This window comes from Salvia hispanica, chromosome 6 (assembly GCF_029641045.1).
Source record: "Salvia hispanica isolate PSC_SH4W2 chromosome 6, Shi_PSC_v1, whole genome shotgun sequence".
Classification (NCBI taxonomy): domain Eukaryota; kingdom Viridiplantae; phylum Streptophyta; class Magnoliopsida; order Lamiales; family Lamiaceae; genus Salvia; species Salvia hispanica.
The window spans coordinates 3529846-3556898 of NC_142697.1; the positions used below are offsets into that span (position 1 = coordinate 3529846).

Here is a 27053-nt window from a genome sequence, read left to right on the forward strand (position 1 = left end):
AATGTGTAAGTTACGTGATACTATAAATTTATTTGTTTTTTTATTTAAAATTAAGTTTTTTGATAAAAAGACAAAAATAAAGAAAAATATTTTAATTTTAGAAAAATAGAACAATTGAAAAAATTTAACAAAGAAAACAAAAAATTAGACAAAATTTAAAATTTAAGTCATAATTAATTTTTGCACCCCCAGATTAAAAATCTTGGATACGCCACTGTGCAAAGCCAAGACTATAATACCGGGAGGCTCAGACTACTGTTAACAATTGTTTACTATTTTTATATCAACTTAAAAATTATTAATTTTACAATTGTATCTCACTAGGATTTGATTTGTTTATTACAGTACATTCTAAGTATGCTCGTTCCTCTTGAATATTTTGACCTAATATTTCTACAAATTCAATCAAGACAATAAAGAAGCATCACATTTTCCAAAATTCAGAAATTCAAAGTACAAAACTTATTTTAAAATATGTCTTTCAAAATAAATTGGACCTAATGTAATGCAAGGATGTCAACTAGGGGTGCTTAAACGGTTCTCCGGTTCTCGGTTAACTGGAATCGGAACCGGAACCGGCCGGTTAATTGAGGAACCGGAACCGGATTTTTCAATTCCGGTTCCGGTACCGGTTCCAACTTTTTAAATAAAACCGGTTCCGGTTCCAAACCGGAACCGACCGGTTCCTAACCGGAACCGGATTATGATTCAATTTTATTTTATTATAATTTAATATACTAATAGATCTAATTTAATTGAATTAATTTTGAATGTACAATTATTTCCCCAATCCATTTTTTATGAACTAACTATAATGAGTAGGACATCATAAATTTGTTTTTAATTTCCAAAAGATCTTATACAAATACAATATCATTTCATATGATAGAAATTTAACTTTATAACAAATTTATGTAACAATTCATTTAACATACGATTTTAACCTGTTTGTAAATAATTTATTAATTGTTCCGTTATAAACCAAAAAGTCACAACAAGATCAATTAGTATTAGAAATTCCATTGAATATTTGTTTAGCTAAAAAGGGAAAATTGAATTCAATTTTAAAACTTATTTTTTAAAAAAAATTGCTAAAGTTTAGAACTCTTATTTTTTCATTGAAAAATTACTTAACATAAACTAGTCACACTTGACATCACTCTTATCCATATATGAATATTATTGTATTGTTGGTTTGTATTTTTTTATGTATTTATTTGATTTTTAGGTATTATTTATTATATTTCTAGATGTTGGATTATTATTTTTTTTAGTATTGAACTATTTAAAATTACAAATAAAACTAAAATTACACAACGGTTCCGGTTCGGAACCGGAATCGACCGGTTCTTAACCGGCCGGTTCCAAACCGGAACCGATCAGTTCCGGTTCCGGTTCCGGTTCTAAGATTTATGAAAATTTAAAATCGGTTAACCGGTCAACCGGTCCGGTTAAAACCGGAACCGGCCGAATAAGCAGGCCTAATGTCAACTCCCTAAATCACTTTTCTTCCTCAAACAAAACCAAGAGAATATATAACAAAACAAACATGGAAGTGTGAACAAAAGATAATTTTACCATAAGAGTTTTCAAAACATTAAATGTACACATGCAAATTAACATCTCTCACACTTAAACACATGCATTATAAGTTTCATGTTGAATGAAGTAACTAGGCATTTTGAATCGGAACAAGCTGCAGTTTTCCTCCATAGATCTCCGGCAGCTGGTTTTCGTCTATGTCCTCCAGCAGAGTCTCCCGCAGTCGCTTATCTTCAACGAACACAACCTTGTTCCTTGTCTTTTTGTCGATAAACGGGTACACAAGCTTCCACATTGTCATAAATATATACGGTGCATGAACAATGAACATTTTCCCTAGCCTCTCTGGGTAGTATTCCTGTGCTCAAACATCAATATTCACACACTAGCTAGTACTAATAATTATTCTTATGTTAAATATTGCTATATATATCTTTAACCTGTAAAATGGTGATAGCTGCAAGATTTGCACGAATGTCGCTGTTGCAATATCCGTATCCTTGCAGATCTCCGATGATCGTGAACTTCCCCACTCCATCAGGTGTCCTGCTCAATTTCAACAAGCAGATTTCAATTAATTCGATTCGATTAAACTTGTTCATATATACCATACCAACAATTAAATAAAATTGTGAAGGAAAAATGAAGCAATACCTTTGACACAGTTTATCAAGGGCAAACACCAAGAAACCTGGAAACCCTAGCATGTTAGAAATGAGTAGTGACAATCAAGATTACAAAGAATAGGAAGAAGCAAGACGGACGTCTGAATTCATCGAGGCCTCCTTTCCTGGAAAAGTGTCTAGCACCAAAGACAACAGAAATGGGGCGGCCTTTCTTATCTGTTCCTTGCAGAAACATCTTGTTCTGACCTATCTCATTTGGCACCTCTGTCTCTGAAACGAAGCCCTTTGGAACGAAGGTTCGTCTCCATGTTAAGCAGTTGGCTAGCATTGTAGATGCTTTCTCCACGTGGAGATCTCGCGCACGCAGGAACCTTCTAAGCGTTTGCTCATCTACATCCTGCTTATCAGTTGAGTAGCATTACATGAAGTAAAAGGAAAGCACACTTTAGAGTATCCTTAACGCCGTGGGCCGGACCACACCTGGGTCCCGGCCCGGCGTTGGGTGCTCCCGGGATGCGCCTATTTATTACTATTATTTTTACAAAACGAGTGCAGAAAAGAAGTGTGACAAACTTTCAGAGGGACGGAGAGAGTAGTAAATAGCCGAGAAAAACTTATCTTACTATTAGACCTGTTCAATAATATACCACACCAGTATTATTTAAGGTGCGCAAAATTTGTAGACTGACACTGCAACCTTTCATAATATGCAGTTCAAGCATATCTAAGTTGTGAAATATAATTGTACTCGTCACCTACTGTGAGGAACATGTCCACTACCCGTTTACTATGCAGGAAATTTAGACTCTTTTGTTTCTTAAAGATTCAATTATTTAAAAAATATCTTATAAATACATAAGCGAATAGAATATGATAAAAATTACTTTTTCTCGCCTGAGTAAAAATAGAGTGTAGAGTTTATTGCTTTACAAGTAGTTATTCTTGCAATACTGCTCAATCCTAAACCAAACACCTAAGACGCTACTTTTAAAATTTTACCTTTCAAATCGTTTTTTTATAGGCAGTTGGCAACTCATAGCCTAAAGAAAATTCCAAGCCATACTACAACCCTGTCATGTTTTCTGTTTAAATCCAAAATTATATCATGACCCCAGCAACTCGATCATACCCCAAATTATGACTTAACTTCTTTTAATATTTTAATTACTACCCTAATTCATATGTGTTTTTTAAGAATTTGATGTTATTTGGAAAATGTGAAATAAATCATTCTAAAATAACAAATTAACTTAATTTAAATTCTAAAAATTACATAATATAAACTAGTAGTACTAAATTACTAAATTAAAAACCAAAAACACATAATTTAAAATCTTAAATTACTTCCTAATTATTATGCTTCGTTGTAGTACAACAAGCAGCTCTCGATGCATAGTCCTATTCTCCTAACTCATTGACTATGTATCTCGTGCTAGCATCGTTGAGTACTCATTTATCAAAATTGTAGTATTTCCGATGTGGCCAATATACCTCTTGAGTTGGGGTGTTCATTGACTTCAGTGCTCAGACCCCTCTTATTACCATCACTTTAATATATTTGTGTGTAGGTTTATCACAACCATGTACATTGCTATGTTGACTAGTAGTAGTAATTAATTTATGAGGAGTTTCTTTTCTTTTTTTAATTTATGAGGAGTACTAGTATTATTATTGCAAAGAATATTATCTTGGAGGACCCGAGTTGATAAATAGCACGAAGAGGAGTTGAAAGATGTTTTTTTAATACAAAATGGGTCAGTTGAATTAATCTTCAGTATAATCTTGACCAAAGTTTGAGTTGTAGCAGCCTAAGAGCATTCACGATGGGGCGGACGATGCATCGTTCGTAGCATCGTCCGTCGCATCGTCCGCCACTGTGGCATCGCGGACGATGCAATAGACGATGGCGACGCATTTTCGGTTTTTAATTTAATTTTATTTAATTTTCAAAACCTATATATACTTCTCACTTTATTTTTCACTCCTTTCACTCTCAAACCGATGTTCGGTGGTGCACGATGGCCGGGTACAGAACCCGATGAATACCGTCCATTCGACACCAACGCCTAGTACGATTCCGACTTCAGCACGGATTTGTACGGGCTGTTAGACATGGAGCCTTCTCCCAACCGCACACCCGCCGCCGCAGCACCTCGCAGCCGATCCGCCGCCGCCACCGCCGCGTCGGGCTCCTCCACCAAGAAGAAGCGGACCAAGGCACGAGCCCAGAAGTTGCCGCAAACGGCGGTGTGTGAAGAGTACGCCCCGGGAAGGACGAACTACGCCCGGAAGAATTCATCGTCTTGACGAGATGTTGGATTGATGTTTCAGAAGATCCAGTGTTTGCCAACAACCAGAAGGTTAATGTGTATTGGGAGCGCATCGCCGAAAAATACAACGCGGCCAAGCCGCCGACCGCCTACAAGCACCAAAGGGAGCCGCTCCGCAAGCACTGGGATCAAATAAAGAAGCATGTCAATCTGTTCGCGGGGAGTACGACAAGTGCGAGAGGGAGCAGGGCAGCAGCGAGAGTCTGTCGGATGTGCGCGACAAAGCGGTGCAATCGTACATGTCATTGTACGGCGAGTTCAAGCACTACCTGTAACATCCCGGATTTTAGAACCCTAATTTTTTAGCCCTAGAATTAATTGTTGATGACGTGGCATCGAGAATGCTTTTATTTCATGAGTTGATATGGTCAATTTGAGTTAGGGTTTGTGTGAAAGTTTGAAAAGTCAAACTATTTAATTTAAGGATGTGGCATGTGATACATTAAGTTATGAGACTATGTAGCAATTTAATTGTTTATGGGTGAGTGAGAATATTAGAGAAAATTTCCATAAATACTTGTCACCCTAATTCTTATAATTTTCAAACCCTAGACCCCTTGGAGAAAGAATTTCTATTTTTTCGGAATTTATTTAATCCTTGGGATATTTATCCAAATTAAATTCCAAGAGCCAATTATTTCCTTGTTTAGAGATGTAAAAATCGAGCCCCTTATTTTTCTAGTGATTTTCGAAAATCACTATATTTGGGAAGGAAGGAATTGTTTTATTTTATTTGATTCCTTACTTGATTTCCTTCCATACCTAGAGTTTAATTATTCTACCAAATCTTTCCATACTTCAAGAGATCTTGCCTTACTTTATTTTAGTTAATATTCAAGAAATCCATGCCCTATTTAAAAGGCTAGAAATCGCCCCTTGTCTTGCTTCATGGAGGATTTTCCTTATTTTTATTTTGCTCCATGATATTTTATTCTACTTGGAAAATATACCAAAAACAAAACCATGGCTAATTACCTAGCCTAATTTTCGAAAATTATGAGATATTGCCATCTTCTATTTTTGTTAATTCTTCTTCCCTACTTCACAATATTATTTCATTTAATTATTTAATTGGGAGAATGAGATCTTACCAAATATTCTATCCTAATTACCTAAAGATCTTGTTGAGCACTATAAATAAGAGAACACCCTAACCCTAGACCCCAAATTTTCGGCCCCCTCATCCCCATACACTCTCTCAATTTTTCTTCCACATTACTCCATTAATCCTCCATCCTTTGAGAAGAAAATTGAAGTATAATCCAAGAACTTTGAAGAATCAAGACAAATACTTGTTTTCTACCGATTGTTTTTCGCTAAAGAGGTATTTTTGTTTAAGAGTTATGTTTGTTCTTCTTCTACCTCTTCTTTTCTTCTTCCAACCGATTAATCGGTCTTCTTGAACCCTCATGCATCTTAGTTGAGTGAAAGAGGGATGAAAAGGGATGTGGAAACGTGTGTATGTGTGTGTGCCGAGTGTGTGTGTGGCGTGAGTGTGTGTGTGCCGTGTGTGTGTGTGTTGATGTGTTGTGTAGTGTGTGTTTGATAGTTAAATAATATGGTGTGATAAACATGATCTTGATTAATTAGTAATGATAAGAGAAATCATTGGGAAGGGGGAAAAATAATGAGACATGCATAAGTAAGAATAGTATTGAACCTAACTTGTGATATGTGCCTATGTGATTAAAAGGTGAAACTTTGGTTGCGAAGCCGGATAACGGAAAAGCAAATCTACTTGAAAACTAAGCAATCGAGGTGGGCTTTACTCTAAAAACTCTCTTTTATTTTATCCAAATGTTGTTGGGAGATATAAGGGTGGTTTAACTGTTATGCCATACCTATGTTTGTTTTAATGTGATATCTGATCTGCTTATACGAATTCGGGTCTGAGTATGGGCCGCAAGCGCTACCAGGCTGTGTACACAATGGGATCGAGAGCCGTCCTTGCTAGTCGGCCGGTCTCGTGGGCGAAAAGTGTGGCCACACTTTCGTCGCACCATGGAATGATTGTTAATTTGATGAGAAAATGGGAGGTTATTTTGACTGGCCAGTCTATGAAAATATATTTTGTGATACTCGTGATATTCTTTTATAACTGCTTAAAACTCGAGTTCACTTGGTAAGTGTGGCATAACTTATAAAATGTTTTGGCAACGAGCTCACTGAGTATTTCAAAATACTCAGCCCTGCATGTGTTTTCTTTATGTGCAGGTTGAATGATGACGAGTGGTGGCGGGTGTTGAGCAGATTAATAAATTAAAAAGGATATATTGAACTTCAAGCGTAGTTGTGTCTTCATACATAGCTATACTTTCTCTTGGTCGTTTTCCGCTGAATTTTTGATATACTTTAGAATGTCTTTTTGGAATAATTGCATCTTACTTTCGGTTGTGGCCTTAGCCCTTTTCTCGTGATTTTGTCTGGGATACTATGTCGTACTCTTAAGGTTTTGATTCTCATTTATGATAACTACCCTCTTTTGAACTTCTAGGTTAAGTTGTTGCATTAAATACTCTGATATCTCTTTCAATTCTTTTAGTCAATGCTCTTTAAATGAAACCCTAGCCTATGTTTACTTCTTGGGAGTCGGTTTCGGGTAGCAGCCGCCGCATTTATTGTACCCTAGGAGGGCGGGCTGTTACACTACCAGTCCTGGGCGCTCTTGAAGGAGAAGCAGAAGTTCGTTGGTGGTGTGCTTCCCCAATCGACGGCGGCGAAAAAGAGGGCGTCGAAGCGCACCTTCACTGATTATACAAGCAGCGAAAGCGGCGCATCTCCAATGGACTTCAACAATCCGGTGTTCGAGGATGAGAGTTCTGGCACACCGATATCCTCCAGGCGTCCCCCTGGCATCAAGGCTGCCAAGGCCAAGGGCACGCGACCTCCTCCGTCGCGACGCCACCTAACCAGGCCCCAAGCCCGACCACGAGCGCGACCACGGCCCCGTCTTCGGCTACGTCACATGCCTACACGGATTTGGTGGTCTCCTCCGATTACAGGACGTTGTTGGATGCGCACAACGCCCTGATGCAGGCGACCAACCCGGCTCAAATCGAAGGCATCCAACGGATGATTGATGGCCTCAGCCGCAGGTTGGGACTACTCTAGACTAGCCAGGGTTTTTTTATATGTGGTGCACTTTTTTTTTAATTTCTTATTTTGTAACTTTTTTTTAATTTCTTATTTTGTAACTTTTTTTAATTAAGTAAATGTAGGATTTGCCTTAATTGTGTTATTTTTATTTATTTATTTTGCTTGATATATTTGCATAAATTATATAAATACAAAATAAAAGTAAAATGCTTAGGGCGGGCTATAGTCCGCCTCATTGCAGGTGGAAGGGGCGGAGGATAAAATACTGACATGGCGGTGCATAGGGTGGGGCTTAGTCCGTCCCATTGTGGATGCCCTAACTAAAACAAGTAGCAATATATTTAAATTAATTAATAGATATTAAAAATTTTAAACATGATTACTATTAATTTAATTAAAATGAATCATATTTATAATGTGAATAATGTTGAGTAATTCAATACTAATTCTATAATGAAGTCAATTAGTATTATTGGAGTTTAGACGATTTTTATGTTCAACTGCGGTGATGGAGTGAAAGGACTTGCAACTTGCAAATCATCAATTATCACAGTGATTAAAGAGAAAATTATTCAAATAAGATAAATCTCAAATTCTGATAGAATGCTTAAGGTATAATGCGAACTTAATGACTAGAATAAATTAAGTTTAACTACCATCCTAGAGATAGATGTCACTAGGGAAATTCTTTCATTGAATCTCAATGGAGCATTTTAGAATATAATATAACGAGGTAAACGCAAGTTCTATATCGGATATTACCCTGGAAAATGATACGAGTTCCTTCCAAATAATTTGCTTTCATTTTCATCATTTATTACATCGTATTTCATTTTCATCATTTATTAAATTCGAACGAATCCGGTGGCTTCCTTTAGATGAAGGGCAGCTTAAAGTTAGTTATGATCTTCACCTACCAAATCGACTAATACCCTTCAACTAATGTAACACTACATACGAAAGAAGTATATGTGTTCGCACACCATCATCATCAAGTACTATACCACAATTACATAACGCATTCATAAAGAAACATAAAATAGATTTGTGGCGTCGAGGCATGAGATGCACGTGCATCTACTATTTAACGAGGCGCGCGTGAAGTTTGCATCCTCACTTTTGCCCATGAACATCATAACATGGGTAAAACGATGTATGCGCACATCCCGCAACAACGCGTGTCACAATCTGTCGCACGCTGGTGTGGGTGGCGCGCACACCGTGACGGATGCTCTACATTTCATGACCTATTCTAAATTTTGAATTTCTTAAAGTCAACGGTCAACTATGTGATAGAAGCATAAATCTTTTTAAATACAGCGATGTCAGGATAGCTTCTGATGATAATGATATCTATGTATTATAAAATAAAGAGTGTGAAGGGTGTAAGAAACAATTATCTAGAAAGGCTATTTTAGGAATGGCATAACCTTAATACTTTTAGTTAAATTGATAGTTTATCTTTGTATATTTGCATCTTTTTTTTTGCTATACTTGCTCCGACCATCAATAGATGTCACACTTTGATTCGGCACTAGTTTTTAAAAATATAATGGAAACTGAGTTGAAAAAGTTACTGGAATATGGATCCTCCTTTTATATGTACCGTATTAATTTTGTAATAAAATATGAGTGAAAATAAATTAGTGAAATGTAGAATTTATTACTAAAAAGAGTAAAAAGTAGGTATGACAAGTATTGACGGCCAGATAAAAAAAAAGGAAACTAGTAACAGGGGGAGTACTAATTAGATTACTCCTAACTATACCCAAACATAAATTTACTTGTACATTCTTCTAAAACTCATATTAAATTAGTTTATAAAATGCCAAGTTGGTGAATTAAAAAATCCAGTCTTGTACAAGTAGGAATTCTACATATCTCTTGCGTAACTATTAAAACCCACAAAAGATATGTATACTACAAATAAACCAACACAAGAATTGAATATTTTAGAGAGAAATTAAAAACCTATATATGAAGATGAAATGTACCTTGAAGGAGGGATCTCTCTTCTCAAGAGTGGCTCGCATAAGCTCAAGCTTCTTCTTTTCCTCATCATCAACATCAACATCATGTTTTTCATCTCTATCTTCCATTGTTTTTTCAGGAGAATGGAAAATATCGTCGTCCTCTTCCTTCACATTTGCCATATAATAAATTCTCGAACCAGATTCTGGTTGGAAAATTGAATAGTTTTTCTCTATGTAAAGGAAGTCGAATTATAGTTGTTAAGTCAGAAAATTTTCCATATACAGGTGATAAGAGATGGTCTCTCTGTTGGAGAGAAGCAAATAAATGTATACACAAAATTAAATAGATGGATGGAAGGTGACCGAAGGTGTAGGTGCAGTTGATGAATTTAATGGCTATCTTTATTATAATACCATATATTACTTTTTTATTGTGTTAGATGATTGAATCATGATAATGTTGGTCCAAGTTGGGTGACTCTGTAATTGGAAAATTGAAGTCACAAGATCTGATTCGGTTGATTCAAAGCCTGTAGTATTAGTTTTATAATATATTCATACTCCATTATTTAATTTATGATTTAAGACTGTATTAATAACAAAGGTTACTTGAATAAGAATAATAATATTATTAAACATTGTGAGAGTTAACACCAAATAAAAAATGTCAATATACATTATATATTAAACATTGTGAGAGTTAACACCAAAGAGAAAATGTCAATATACATATTATACATTATATAATTATATTGAATGTAACGCTCCTTACTCTCGATTAGTTAAAATCGAATTAGTTAAAATCGAATAAGTGGTATCATATTTTGTTGCACTTAATAAACTATATAAAAATATGTCTATTTATCTTATACTTCTTCTGTCCCATTTAAATATCCACATTTTTAGATGGCATGAGATTTTAGGAGGAATTTAAGTGAAATATATAGAGAGAAAAATAGTTAAATATTTTAATGAGAAGTGAGGAGAGAGGTATTTATTATCAAATATAGAAAATAGACATCTTTGAGGAGATAAATTGAAAAGGGAAAGTGAACATCTTAAGTGGAACGAAAGGAGTACTTCATTCGTTCCTAAAAAATAATCTTCTTTTATCATTTTAGTCTATCCCACAAATTAATCAATATTCTATTTTAAAAAATTTTACACCACACATTACATTATTAATAAGATGAATCCTCCTATCCACTAAAATTACATCAATTATTTAATTCTTTCTCATATTTTATCTTTTTTCACGTCAAAATCATACTATCCACAAAGTAGAGTTTCTACTTTAAGGACAAAGAGAGTAACTTATTTTTCCAAACAATCAACACACACTCTTATACTCCCTCTGGCCCCCCATAATTTTGTTATCATTGGGCCCGACACAAGTTTTAATAGAAAATGAGTTGAAAAGTTAATATCATATGGATCCTATTTTTATATATTAGTTTTGTAATAAAATTTGAGTGAGAATGAGTTAGTGAAATATAGGGTCCATTACCAAAAATGGTAAAAGTGAAAGATGAAAAATTTTTAGGGACGGACGAAAATAGAAATAAGTGACAAATTTTTAGGGACAGAGGGAGTACTATAATTCACAAACCTACTGCAACATAAACTTATTAAATACTCTCTCCATCCCGATTAAGATGACACATAGTCCGCACAAGATTTTACGAGTTGTTGATTAATGTGTTTAATTGGAGACGAAAAATATGAGTGTAAGTATTAAGTAGAGAGAGAAAGATGTTTGAATATTTCGATTGAAGACTTAGAGTGAAAAAAAATGGTAGGGTGTATTAATTGGAGAGATAAAGTTAATAAAACTAAAAATATATCACTTTATTTGAGACAAACTAAAAAGGAAAATGTATCACCTTAATTAGCTGGTACGAAAAGAGTAATATATAAAATAACCTTAGCTTGTGTCATATTTTGATTTAGATACAACCCACTAAAAACTACTCCCTCCATTTCATAGTAGTAAAGTAATTTTTTGCATTTTGAATGTTGCATAGTAGCAAAGTCATTTTACTTTTTAATAAAACGTGACACGTTTTCCCACTTTTACTTTTCCATCTCTCTTATTTTATTATTACTTTTTCCTCTCTTCTACTTTAATGTTTTTTAAATTTTAAAAAAATACTTAAAACAAAAATTGATTAAATCAAAAGGAAATTTACATTTAATTTTTATTCTAAATAAATTCCCTTTTAATTTAATAAAATTTTTATTTTAAGTTAAAAATATTTTATAAAATTTAATATTAAATTAATTAGGACAGTCAAATTATAATAAAGTCATTAATTTGGTCAAACACGTTTGACCATTAGTTTTAACGAAAAAAAAGTTAAGTTTCGACCAAAACATATTGTTTGGGACCAAAAGGCAACACACTTAATGTATAGGACCAAAAATATTTTTAGGACAAACGTAAGTAATTGAGACTCATATTCTACTAATTTTTTTCCACCTACTTTTCTTAACATTTCTTAAAACTCGTGATGAAAAGAAATGAGACTTGTATTAGTGTAGAACGCAGTACATTTTTCCAAGCCAACTAGATATTACTCCCTTCGTCTATGAAATATAATGTCATATTTTGTTATTTGGAGTGTCCATGATTTAAAGTCTCATTTATCTTTTCCATTTTAAGTAGGTGGACACTACTATTCATCTAAGTTATTACTCCCTCCGTCCCCGATTAGGAGTCACACTTTGACCGGGCACGGGTTTTAAGAAATGTAAAGAAAAGTTGGTTGAAAAAGTTAGTGGAATGTGGGACTCATTTTTTTATATTGGTTTTATAATAAAATGTTAGTGAATTGAGTTAGTGGAATGTGTGGCCTACTTACTATTTATGGTAAAAATGAAGTGTGACTCTTAATTGGAGACGGACCAAAATGGGAAAATGTGACTCTTAATCGGGGACGGAGGGAGTACCTTACATCCTATTATAAAATCAATATATAAATATTAAGTCCATATTCTACTAACTCATTTCTCCATTTTTGTTTACAAAGTTAAATAATTTCTTAAATCCGTGGACCGTTAAAATGAAACTATGAATGGTGGACTAGTAAACACTAAACATTCTACAACTAAGCATACCACTATGTGCACCATTAATCGAAATTAACTTAAGTCAATTTAATTGGGACATTATTTGGATTAAGCCGTGCCATATTCGAATTAATAGAGGGATTAATTTATTATAGGTAAAAAGGTTTTTTCGAAATAAACCAATCAAATAAAATGGATGGAAAGTGTGTTTTTTGCTGAGTGAGTGAGTCAGCGGTCGAGTTGAGTCAACACACCAGTGGAGTCGAGCATTCCCATATCAAAATTACCCCTGAAATTGTAGTGTTTATATCCAACCGACGAGCTTTTGTTCTCCTCGCTGCAACTACTCCGCGTGATGAGATAGATTTTAATCTTGGACATTGAAGAGAAGGGTCTGTTGAAGTTGAATAAAATGAGGGACCGGGGCCGGAGATGGATATTTGCTTTCCTTGTCTGGTTTTTAACTTTTTGGAGGATTGAAGCTTTCAAGTTTCACAGAGCCCAGAAAACTGAGAGAATCTCCGGTAATAATCTACCTGCAAAATGTTGCTTCATCTTATTTGCAATTTTGTGATGCTGAATCTGTACGTTAATTCTGGGTTTGGATTTGAAATGCAAGGTTGATTTCTGTTTTAATGCTGTCTACACGTGATGTGATTTAATGCGATCGGATTGAGATCAAATAATACGAATATTATGCAAGTTCTTAAGCTTTTAATCTGTTGGTTGCTTAATCAAGATGTAATTTCAGTTTTCCCCATTGCACAATCAATTAGGGCTACACTGTGTTTCATCCACTTAGTTAGAGCTGTAGCTAGTTGTGCAATTGCATCTTCTTCAATTAAATGTCAAGAAGCTACTTAGTTAGTACTTGAAGCATTGTATCTTCTTCGATGAGCCGACAAGGATATAGTTCAGATCATGCCTTTTCAGAGCACGAGTTTTGTTTTTCAATAATAAGATATGGTTGCCCTCAAGTAGAAACATGACTTAGCATATTATCCCTCTTTGATTTTGCCTAAACGAAGATACTTTTAGGGTAACTCGACCTGGGACAGTGCTCTTGAGCTGGAAGTTAAGATGCGTGTAATCCGAGTAACCTAAATGGGATATCTTTGTTGCCTTACTAGTAACTGAAATATAGGTGAAAAATGGCCTCTCTTAAATTTGGTAAAGCTGTTTTGGAGACTGAATGCACATTTCCTTTTCTTTTATACAGTATACTATATCTGGCATGTGGTTCCTTTTATATGTGCATATATATGATTGCCGCCACCACTCTTGTTAGTTTTCTTTAAGCCTGTAAATGTGAACCGCTTTAGACACTGCATTGTTTGCCTTCTGAATATATCATCTATCTCAGTGCTTACTCTGTTTAATTTTCCCTAGATATACTAAAAGAGAATAACTATATTCTTATTCTGTCCACACTTCCTTCTTCCTCGATTGCGGTTTTTTAGTTGGACCTCACACTGCTTACAATTTAGATGGACGAAACATGAACTTAATGAAATGCCAATAACTTAATCTCTTCATACCCGATGTCCTTGCCTTCACCTGATGCAAATTATTTGAAGTGCATCTAGTGGAAGCATAGGCATCAAGGAAGACCTTAAAGCATTTGATATTATTTTATAAATATAAATAAAATTATTATAATACTGTAAAAGTGTGTATCCTTTAAATTTTGATGTAACTATATAATATCCTCACTTATTTTAAGGATTGTTTAGTAATTTAATATGAATCTGGTTTAGATTTATTTTGATACTCCCTCCCTCAGAAGGTAGTTGAGGCGTTTCTTTTGGGCACGGAGTTTAAGAAATTGACGTGTCAAAGGTTAGAGTGGAGAGAACAAAGTAGGAGTTGGAATAAAATTTGAGAGAGAAAGAGAGAGTAAAGTATGACAAAGAAAAGTTTTTGCTAAAAATGGAAATGACTCAACTACCTTGGGACAACCCAAAAAGGAAACGACTCAACTACCTTGGGACGGAGGGGGTATAAGATAAGGATCTTTGTTCCTCTTACGTCTATAAAATTATGACAAAATTTATCTATCTCTGAGAGAGATTTCAAATATTAGATTCAGAAGTTGTATGTGCATCGCACGTACCCTTTAGTGAGTACATTAAATTAATTTTAATAATTACTATGTAACATTTACTAAGCATTACTAATCCTTCGGAAAAACAAACTAGGTGGAAAATCCAATCATTCTCTTGCTTCAGCCCATAGGATACAATATCATTATCACCACCTTACAACAATACAAGATTTAAAGTATGTAACTCATATATTTTTGTTGCACCTTCAAATTTTAGGGAGTGCGGGTGATGTCCTGGAAGATGATCCTGTTGGAAGGTTAAAAGTGTTTGTTTATGAGCTTCCTAGCAAATACAACAAAAAGATTTTACAGAAGGACCCAAGATGCCTCACCCATATGTTTGCAGCAGAGATTTTCATGCACCGTTTCCTCTTATCGAGTCCTGTTCGCACTCTTAATCCTGATGAAGCAGACTGGTTCTACACTCCTGTGTATACAACTTGTGACCTGACACCAAATGGCCTCCCACTACCATTCAAATCACCTCGAATGATGAGAAGTGCTATACAACTAATCTCTTCCAACTGGCCTTATTGGAATGCAACTGAAGGGGCCAATCACTTCTTTATTGTGCCTCATGATTTTGGGGCGTGCTTTCACTATCTAGTAAGTCCATGGTCTCTTTATCAATTGAAATCACAAAGTTCTTACTGACTTCCGACTTACAAGCGTGGATGTTACAAAATCTTTGACAGATACTCTATAGAATTAAAAAAATAATTCTGATTGAATGTACCATATGCACTGTAGGAAGAGAAAGCTATTGAGAGAGGAATTCTTCCGTTGCTCCAACGGGCTACATTGGTCCAGACTTTTGGACAACGTAACCATGTTTGCTTGAAGCATGGATCAATCATCATCCCTCCATATGCCCCTCCACAGAAAATGCAGGCACATCTAATTTCTCCTAGCACCCCTCGATCCATCTTTGTTTACTTCCGAGGTTTGTTTTATGATGTTGGAAACGACCCAGAAGGTGGTTACTATGCAAGGTATGTTTCGTGACCTGCATGATTCATGTAATATGCTGTTCGTTCTCATAATATATGATAGGGATCGTCCCATATAGAAATAGGGATTGCCCCCCAGCAGGATTTAAGGGTTTCTACTAGAGCTAGAGTTGGTTTAGGATAAGGAGTCATTGTTTGAGTAGGAGTCTTTAGGAGTAGTCTATAAACAGATCTTCATTGTGATAGCAGGGTGTCTGTAGTTTTAGTTTAGGAATGGTAGTTTACCCTAGGGCCTCATTAGAGGATTATCTCTGTTCTTTATTTTCTGTTTGTCAATTGTACACTTTATTTTCAATCAGTGTGTTATTCTTCTTTCTTCCTGTCGGTTCCCACATCCTCTCACTCTTCTCTATCATGATACATGATTCTTTGTCTACTCGATTTTTGAAAAGTTCAGTTGTTATTTGATTTATAATGTATTTTTGGAAAGAGGAAAGGTTCGTTTAGTAAATTACTGTCACCCAACAAGCACCATATATACTGATTACTGAAGTCTGTTTTTCATAGTCGATTATCTAGAACATGCACAGTGAAGGACCCGAAAACTAGCCTGTGGACTAAAATACGCATTCTCTATTGCAGAGGTGCGAGAGCATCAGTGTGGGAGAACTTCAAGGACAATCCGCTGTTTGACATCTCCACGGAACACCCAACTACATACTATCAAGACATGCAGAGAGCTATCTTCTGTCTCTGTCCGCTCGGATGGGCCCCGTGGAGTCCTAGACTGGTTGAAGCAGTCGTATTTGGCTGCATTCCCGTTATCATAGCTGATAACATTGTGTTGCCTTTTGCTGATGCAATTCCATGGGAAGAGATCGGTGTTTTTGTCGCGGAAAAGGATGTCCCTAGGCTAGACACAATACTAAGCTCGATTCCGATCAAAGAGATTCTAAGGAAGCAAAGACTACTAGCCAATCCATCTATGAAACAGGCGATGTTGTTTCCACAGCCCGCTCAGGCACGGGACGCCTTCCATCAGATATTGAACGGGCTAGCTCGTAAGTTGCCTCATGACAAGAGTATTTACGTAAGTGGTGAAAGAATTTTAAATTGGACTGCTGGACCTGTTGGTGACCTTAAACCTTGGTAGCCAAGTATTGTTGTCCAAGTTTTCAAACTCACTTGTATCAATCTATGTCCCACAAATGTATTGATTAGTGTAAAGTTTCCATTAATGTTCAAATCATTATGTAGATGTTGTTGGTTTGTTGTAGTTTGATGAGCAGTTTTTGAGTTTTGTAGCAAGAAAAGTAGAACTTTCAATAGTAGGTTAATCTACTTTGATCACACCTTCAATGGAAATGAAATATTGGGTTATTCAAATTGAATGATGAGTCTGTTGAGACTCTGATTAGGATGTATTTGCAATACGTGTTGGATGTTGCTGTGCAGGTTCCAATTCTACAAAATATTGCACAATGGTCAAAGTATGACTTTTAGTAATAAAACAACCTCAAAGCAGATGTTATATTTTTATTTTGTTATAACATACTAAAAAAAAATGTCATATAAGTAAATCATTCTTATTATAACTTATTGTAATACTATATGCTTTTCCAAATAAATTTTCAGTTAATTATTTTATAGTTTAATTTCTTGTTGTATTCTTTGTCTACATGTGATGTGTTTTTTTTTTTTTTTTTTTTTTTTTTTTTTTTTTTTTTTATTTTCTAAAACAAATCATCGTGATATAAATCATTAACAGTTTAACACAATAACAACAGAATCAATTATCTCAATATATGAAAAAAATATTTAAAAAAATTAAACATTTTGCTTATTGAAAATGGAATTATAAAATAAATAATATACTAGTCATAATGATTAAACATTCTCTTGTGCGATATCTTTTTATGTTTTTGTTATTTTGATTTTTCGTTATTTTTCTTTGCTTGTTTCTTTTTATGTTTTATGTTTTTGTTTCTTTTTCGTTATTTTTCTTTTGGAGTATATCCAAAACTATATCACTGTGTGAATATTTTTATTTTTAATTTACTTTTAAAAATGAGTATTTTATATTTAAAAAATATTAATTAATCACTATCTCTTCCTTAATTAACATGGAGGTGATTCCATTATTTTAGAAAATTTAAATAGATAAATTCTACTCCATTATTTATAAAAATTATAGAAATGACAAAATTATCCCAATTATGTACCTATTTACACTGAAGTAAATTTATCATTACCCTAATTATAATCACATTACTAGTACTATCAATATCTTATGAAAATATCTATCTAAGAGCACTCCCAATGCACTCGGCGTTAAATCCGGCGTTTTATCGCCGATTATCGCCGAAAATTCGCCAGCAATGGGGAGGAATCGGCGATAATCCGGCGTTAATTTTAATTCGGTAGAATTAACGCCGAATCCCGAAAATTCGCCGGATTATCGCCGACCACTGTGGGCGATAATCCGGCGATAAAAATAGTTTTTTTTTAAATTCCCCCCCCCCCTATAAATTTAAAATTTAATAATTAATTTAAAATAATTTCCCCCCTATTTTTTTTTTTAATTTTCGTCGTTGTAATTTTTTACTCGTGTTTAATACAACGAACTTTATTACTATTATTTGTCTTGTCTTATAAATTAGCTAGCTTTATTATATACAAAAATAAAACAATTAAATTAGTAATGATGTAAAAATGAAATGTTGAGTTAGGGAGAAATAAGGGAGAAACCATTGGAACAGTTGGCTAAAAGTTGGCTAAAAACTATGGATAAATTTTGGTGCTGATGTGGCGCTGATGTGGCAGGAGTTAGGGAGAAATAAGGGAGTTTTTAGGGAGAGCATTGGGAGTGCTCTAACGTTTCAATGAAAAGAAATCTTATTACCATATTCCATCATTAATAAATAATGCGAATTAATAGCATAGTAACTGAAGCCAGTTATAAATATACATGTATGTTTCAGCTCATAATGATGGTAATAATGAGATAAATTAATGATCGTTGTTATAAATTAAAGAGTATCTTTCAAATCAAAACACAAATGAAAAAAATCATGGGATCGATATCTAACACGGTATTAAAGATGGTACTAATCCTAGCAATTTTGGGAGAATTGGAAGCAACTTCAGATGAATGCTCCAAAAATATAAAACAAGAGTGTAAGAAAATATTAGGTGAAGCATTGTGTCAAGAAATTCACGTACCAATAGAGGCAACGGTGACGGATCCTTGCTGCTTAGACCTCGTAACCAACGTTGGCAACGAATGCTTCGTAAGCGCAATCGTTGATGGCGTCAAGCAGCACTGCAAACTCAAAAACAATCTCATTAAAAGGAGGTCTTCTCAAATTTGGTCATTTTGCAATAACCTTGTAAACTCCCAGTTAGATTTAGGTGAGCTTGGTGATTAGTATAGATATATCTACCTAATTATTCTGCTGTCATAAATAATGGATATAATTGTATTACTACTTTGGAGCAATCATCCAATCCCTTTCTTTGTATGTGTTTAATTACCACCATTCCTAGAAATCAAATAATATATTATTCACTTGCATATTTATATAGACAGGAATATAAAAATTAATAAAAATTATTCAACATTTCAATATTTTTTAAACATAAAAAAAAAGTATACTAATTTATATGCGTAAAATACTTCAAAGTATCATATAAATACTAATATATTCATGCAAACCCTTTATTATTGTTAATGCTACAATTAATGCCGGCACTAACAAAAACCATAATTATTAACTGTAATTAATTACCACCATTCCTTAAGATTACTAACATAGCATCCATGTATAAGTGCTTGAAAAAGAGAAATTTTATGTTATTTGCCAATTTAGCAGCCGGTTTTTTTTATGGTGATTCTAAACAACCACATTATGGACAACCACATAAGGTTATATTAATAAATTAAAGCAATAATTATATTATTATAATATTCATTATAGTTAGTAGACAAATTAAAATGACTCTATTAACCCTCAGCCTCAATTTTCATTTTTTAAATCAAAATTCCCTCTCTTCTTACTCTTTAAATTTAAATTAAAGTTGTTCATTGATTAGATGTTGTAGTTCCAATTAAAAAAAAAAAAAATTTAATACACAAATCTTTAATATAACCACAATATTTTGAGATAATAGTATTACTTTTACTCTATAATAGCATTATCACCGTATGAGAATTTGGAGAAAACTTTTATATACTAGTAGAAATTAAAAGATGAGAATTTCCATAACTTAATCTACCAACCAAAAAAAAATGTGAAAAAACAGTTTTCCCATTTTTTTGGATAAAGTATTTATATACTAGTAATAAGTAATAATGTCCATAACTTATTCCATAACATTCCTTCTACTAACCAATGGAGAATATATTCATACACTAATAAACAGCTGTCTATATTTTATTTTATTTTTGCTTAATTGTGATAAATCTATCTATCCATATACAGATTGTTATATATTTGGATTAATTAAATAAGCCAGATGATAAAAAAAAAATCTTTTACTGATTAACTCATTGATTAAATGAGCAAGATGATAAAAAAATCTTTTCGTTAATAACCCATTGATTATATTTGCAAGATGATTCAAAATTATTAATTTATATATTGGATTTTATTGATAGCAAATATATGCAATTTGGGTGAGTGTTTTTATTTGGAATGCGTCGTATGAAAATAATTCACTAATTGATATATTGATTTTGTAATATTAAATCTCGAGCATGTTATAAAGTCTTTAATCAAACACTAATATTATAGGATTTCTTTTACATACAAAATAATTGGTGATAATAATTTACTATTTAATCTATATTAATCAATTAAATTAAACAAATTATTTAATCAAATAACAACGATAGAAGGATTTTTCTTAAATGAAAAAGTTAGTAGTCTCAAGTACATTAATACTCCAAATCTTTTATATTGTATAATCACAAATTGTTCTGTCTATTTTGCACCATTAGATATCTATCAAGACTACTTCATTAGTATTTCACTTATAAACCAAATAGTTGGATGAGAACAATTCACTAATTGATTGATTTACTTTGCAACATTAAATCTCAAGCACGTTTAGCCAAACACTAATGTCATATTTTGCACCATTAGGATTTCTTTTACTAAAAAAATTCGATGAAAATAATTCACTATTTGATCAATTTGTTTCTTGTGGTATTAGAACTCATGTAAATTAAAAAAATATTTTATTAAATAATAATATCATTAGGATTTATCTAATAAATCAAAACGTTGGATGAAAATTAATCACTAATTAAATTTTACAATTTTAGATCTCTAGTATATTAAAAAATCATTTAATCAAGCACTAATTGATTAATCGATTTGGCAACATTAGATCTCAATCAAGACTAGTCGTTAGTATCTCTTTTACAAACCAAATAGTAGGATGAGAACAATTCACTAATTGATCTATTTATCTTGCAATATTAAATCTCAAGCCCATTAAAAATTATTTAATCAAACACTAATATCATATGATTTCTTTTACTGACAAAATTTTCCAATGAGAATAATTTACTATTTAATCTTATTTATTTGTTGTATTAGAATTTAAGTAAATTAAAAAATATTTAATCAAATAATAATATCATTAGGATTTCTTTAATGTATTTTTAATCTAAATTCACAATTTATCAATATAAGGAAATTAGATCTAAAAGTTACTGAGATAAAATTTGAGTGTGTAATCAATATCGATAATAAAATTTGATTAAAAATATATTTAATCAAATCATTACTTGATTCATCTATTTTACAACATTACATATCCGTCAATATTGGATGAGAATAATTCAATCTATTTGCTTTGCAGTATTATTAAACACTAATGTCATAGGATTTCTTTCACTGTCAAAATAGCTCAACGAGAGAAATTATGTTTGATCTATTTATTTATTGTGATATTTATTTATTTATTGTGATATTAGAATTTGCTTTGCAGTATTATTAAACATTAATGTCATAGGATTTCTTTCACTGTCAAAATAGCTCAACGAGAGAAATTATGTTTGATCTATTTATTAATTGTGATATTTATTTATTTATTTATTGTGATATTAGAATTTGCTTTGCAGTATTATTAAACACTAATGTCATAGGATTTCTTTCACTGCCAAAATAGCTCAACGAGAGAAATTATGTTTGATCTATTTATTTATTGTGATATTAGAATTTAAGTACATTAGAAAATTAAGTTTTGTTTTTAAGTGTGGGTGGGGGGTAAATTGAAAAATTAAGTTATTCCAATAATAAATTAATTCGAGTTTCTAAAATAAGGATGAATGAAATTAAATTACTGATTGACATTTGCAATGTTAGATCTCAAAGTGCATTAAAAAATTCAATCAAAATACACTTATAAGAAGAGGAATTATAATCTTAACTAATTTACTTGTTGTAATTTTGTTATTTATCTTTTAATTTGGTTTCTTGTATTTCAAATATGTTATTCCAATATAAAATTGTTTTGTTAAGTTTTATTGCGTGTGTTATATAATTTAGCTAAATCCAACTAAATCTAATACAGAATTAATTAAATTGAGTCATTTAATTAAGTGATACTATTGTTTAAATTAAATATTTGAATTTTCATCTATTATTCAACAATAATAATAGAATGCTTTTTACAAACTAAATGGATGGTTGCCAGTGTCATTACTAACCTATTAATTACCTCTATCGTAAATCTTAGGGGAAAAAAATGAAAAAAGAAATGGAAGAGAGGGAGAAGCTGAAAAAATGGGCGCCATTTGTGTTGGAATAGTTAAGAGGCGGTAATCCAACTAAAGGACATTAAAGTAAATTTGATTATAATTGAATCGGATATTATAAGTAAACCGTTTTTTTTCCATACTAAACCAGTTTATGGTTGTACATAATGTGGTCACTTAGCTTTTCCCTTTTTTTTATTATAATTTACTTTACTTTATTTGATTTGTCCTCCGTTCAATATATTATTGCATTACGTAATTTTCTCAATATACCACAATAATAGTGATAAAATATTAATTGAATTCTATGATTTAAAAAGGTTAAATAATAGAAAAGGCTTATATAAACATAATATTATAATGTGGAAAAAATACATTAAATAAGTTATTTTTGAATAAAATGAATAATACCACGCCTCCCTCCGTTCGCCGTTAACTGTCTCGTTTGGGATCTGAGTTTTAAGAAATCAGTACGTAGGTAAGTACAAAAATTAATGAAATACTTGAGTTCAATACTTTTAATGAAATGTGAGTGTATGATAATTGTGGCACGGTGGCAATTATTTGGAGGAATTGGAGATAAGCGAATAAAATGCAGAAAGTGGAGATATGCTAACAATCTAAATTTGCAAATCTGGATTTCGTAAAAAACCTTAGATAAATAATTAGGCCTTCTTGTAACACGAGAAGATACAATACCGGTTCAGTTCTAATTTCGGTAGATTACGGAAATTAGTTTCTAAAATTAGAAAGCTTTTTGTTTAGATCTCTGCTCAGTGAAAAACACTATCTCATTGATTGAAGGCACATATTAGGGAGAAAAGCAAAAATCGCTAATTTTTATGTGATAGACATGCATGTCTCTTACGCTCATATGGCCATATGTGTGATGCATAATCCTTATGCATCTCCAATTAATGAGACACGAAACGCTTATGCATCCCTCACGAAACAGAAATCTAAATAAAACTCCCCAATCCACATGATAAAGGGTAACCATGCATCTGAGCCATCTGATGTTGATCACCCGGATCAACAGCTGGAATTCAAGTGCAACGGCTAACTTGAGAATGGAAGCGGTTTGTTGAAGCGCGCCTCTAGCTGGGACCACGAGCTGAGGAGATGAGCTGCCACGTCAGTATATAAATGTGGAAGCCCAATTTGCACTCAAATAATTCACGTGTTCTCTTCTCGTTATATTCAACATCAGATTAGGGTTTCTTCACTTGATTAACTTTGGGGAAAAAGTTAGATTAGAGGTGTGAGATTCAGAGTCGAGTTGTTGTGTAACAGCCCGCCCTCTTAGGGTACAATAAATGCGGGGACTGCTACCCAAACGGACTCTAAAGAAGTAAATATAGGCTAGGGTTTCATTTAAAGAGTTTTGACCAAAGCATTTAAAGGAAACATCAGAGCAATAAAACAACAACTTATCCTAGAAGCTTAAATAAGAAATAGGAAGGTATCATAAATAACGAGCAAAATCTCAAGAGTATGACATGATTTCCAAGATAAAATCCTCAAAAAAAGCCTAAGGCCAAAAACCCAAAATAAATAAGTGCAAAATATCCATAACAACACTAAAGTGTATCGAAAACTCAGCGGAAGACGACCAAGAGAAAAAGAGCAGCTATGTATGAAGACACAACTAAACTTGAAGTTCAAATTATCCATCTTAATTAGTTAACAAGCTCAACACCCGCCACCGCTCGTCGTCATTCAACCTGCACATACGGAAATCACATGCAGGGCTGAGTATTTTGAAATACTCAGTGAACTCGTAGCAAAAACATTTTAATAGATAAGTTATGCCACCCTTACCATAGTGAACTCGGGTTTTAAGCAGTTATAAAGAATATCACGAGTATCACAAAATATATTTCATTAGAGTGGCCAGTCAAAATAACTCCCCATTTTCTCATAAGTTTCCACAATCACAATCACAATCACAATATTTCCATGGTGCGACGAAAGTGTGGCCACACTTTTCGCCCACGAGACCGGCCGACTAGCAAGGACGACTCCCGATCCCATCGTGTACACAGCCTGGTAGGGTTTGCGGCCCATACTCAGACCCGATTTCGTATAATCATATCCATAGCCCTATAGCCCAATGGAGCGAACTCACAAACTAGGCATCAGACACACAATATCACAATAAAACAAACATAGGCATGGCATAACAGTTAAACCACCCTTATAACACCAATCAATATTTTTTGACAAAATAAAAGAGAGTTTTAAGAGTAAAGCCCACCTCGACTGCTTAGATTTCAAGTAGTTCGCTTTTCCGTTATCCGGCTTCGCAACCGAGGTTTCACCTTTTAATCACATAGGCACATATCACAAATCAGGTTCAACACAAACTCCTAACTCATGCATGTCTCAACACCTTCCCTTTTTCCCATCGATTTATCTTAACACATTAATCAAAGCCATGTTCATCACAAAAGTTCCATTCTCATCTCAACTCTAGGTCTAACGTCAACATATGTCATACAAGAATATTTGCCAACACACAACACACACACACACACGCACGCCTACACGCACGCACACACACGCACGCCCACACACACCACATGCATATTTATTCACATATCCCTTTTATCCCACTTTCACTCAAACAAGATGCATGAGGGTTCAAGAAGACCGATTAATCGGTTAGAAAGAAGAGGAATCGAGTGGAAAAAAGGGGATTAAATATAAGAATACCTTATTGAGAAAAACGAACGGTAGAAATTAAGTATTAGCCTTGGTTCTTCAAGATTCTTGGGTTGAACTTCAATTCTTCTTCAAAAGATGACAAAGTATTGGAGAATAGGAGAAGAAAAATTGGAGAGAGTGAAGAAGGAGAGGGAGGTGTGTAGTAGGGGTGGGGGGCGAAAATTCTAGGGTTAGGTTTAGGAGTTCTCCTATTTATAGTGCTCAACAAGATCTTTAGGTAATTAAGATAGAATACTTGGTAAGATTTTATTCTCCACAATTAAATAAAATAATATTGTGGAGTGGAGAAGAAGAATTAACAAAAATAGACTCTAGGGCAAAATCCCCTAATTTTCGAAAATTAGGCTTTTAAAATAGCCAAGACTTTGTTTTAGTATATTTTACGGAGTAGAATAAAATATCACGGAGCAAAATAAAAATTAAGAATTCCCCCAATTAGGGATTGGAAATAGGCGTTTCTATGCCTTTTAAATAAGGCATGAATTTTTGATATTCACTAAAATAAGATATGGCAAGATCTCTTAAGGTATGGAAAGATTTGGTAGAAAATTTTAAATTCTAGGTATGGAAGGAAATCAAATAAGGAACCAATAAAATAAGCAAAATATTATTTCCTTCCCAACATAGTGATTTTCGAAAATCACTATTAAATAAGGGGGTGTCGATTTTCTCATTAAAATAAGGAATAATTGGATTTTGGATTAAATTTGGATAAATATCCCAAGAATTAAATTAAATCCGGAAAAATAGAATTCCTCCTTCAAAAATCAAGGGGGTTCGAAAATCATGAGAATTAGGTGGCTAGTATTTATGGAAATTTTCTCTAATATTCTCACTTACCTTTAAACAATTAATTCACCTCATAATTTAATAAATCACATGCCACATCACATAGTCAACAAATTTTTGACTTTTCAAACTTCCCAGTCAAAGAAACTCATGCAATAAATTCACTTATCAAATAATTCACATCTCCCACGTCATCAATAATAAATTCTAGGCCTCTATAATTAGGGTTCGGAAATTCGGGATGTTACATGTTGAGCTCCCTTGTTGTTTGTAATCTCTGTAAATCATCATCAATAAAGAATCACATCTGTTCTTCGCCCGTGGATGTAGATCATTCGATCGAACCACGTTAAATCCTTGTGTGTTGTTTCTTGCTGTTCTTGAGCAATCTTTCCATAGCCGATTCATAGCAAGTGGCGCCGTCTGTGGGAAGCGGAGCTTTCGACGATGGCGACAACGAGATATGAGGCCGAGAAGTTCTCGGGTAAAAATGATTTTGGTCTCTGGCAGATCAAGATGAGGGCTCTGCTGATCCAGCAAGGTCTTGAGGAAGCAATTCAGCAGAGCGAACAGAGATCGACGAAGCTGATGTAAAGAAGAAGAAGGAGATGTTCAAGAAAGCTCATAGCGCCATCGTCCTCAACCTAACTGACAAGGTTTTGCGTGAGGTATCAAAGGAAACCACGGCCTATGGAGTCTGGGTAAAGCTAGAAAGTTTGTACATAACTAAATCGCTTGCTAACCAGCTATACATGAAGCAGCGATTATTCTCCTATAAGATTCTTGAGGATCAGTCCTTTGCGGAACAGATCGATGATTTCAGCAAGAATCTCGATGATTTGGAGAATGTCGATGGTCCAATGAAGAATGAAGATAAGGCCATTCTTCTCCTCAATGCTCTCCCGAAGGCATATCAACACCTAAAGGACGCCATGCTGTTTGGCCGGAATGCAGAATCAGGAATAACGTATGAAGAGGTTTAGTGTGCTTTGCGTTCGAAGGAACTTGAGAAATCCTCTACTACCCCCATGGAGGGGAACAATCAGGCTCTTAATGTTAAGGGCTTCAAAGGAAAAAGGAA

The 27053-nt window shown here is 33.7% G+C and overlaps 2 protein-coding genes across 2 annotated transcripts; one reads left to right on the forward strand and one right to left on the reverse strand.

The window, feature by feature from the left end:
- Positions 1-1558: 1558 nt before the first annotated feature.
- LOC125204754 (uncharacterized) lies at positions 1559-9910 on the reverse strand. The gene is made up of 5 exons (XM_048103481.2): positions 9589-9910; positions 2307-2565; positions 2197-2233; positions 1983-2088; positions 1559-1900 (listed from the first exon to the last, which is right to left on the reverse strand). Exons 1-5 carry the CDS (start codon positions 9745-9747, stop codon positions 1673-1675), a joined length of 789 nt encoding a protein of 262 aa, XP_047959438.1. The 5' UTR covers positions 9748-9910; the 3' UTR covers positions 1559-1672.
- A 2950-nt stretch (positions 9911-12860) lies between these two features.
- LOC125203464 (putative beta-1,4-xylosyltransferase IRX10L) lies at positions 12861-17081 on the forward strand. The gene is made up of 4 exons (XM_048101809.2): positions 12861-13160; positions 14958-15346; positions 15491-15732; positions 16333-17081. Exons 1-4 carry the CDS (start codon positions 13049-13051, stop codon positions 16841-16843), a joined length of 1254 nt encoding a protein of 417 aa, XP_047957766.1. The 5' UTR covers positions 12861-13048; the 3' UTR covers positions 16844-17081.
- The last annotated feature ends 9972 nt before the right edge of the window (positions 17082-27053 follow it).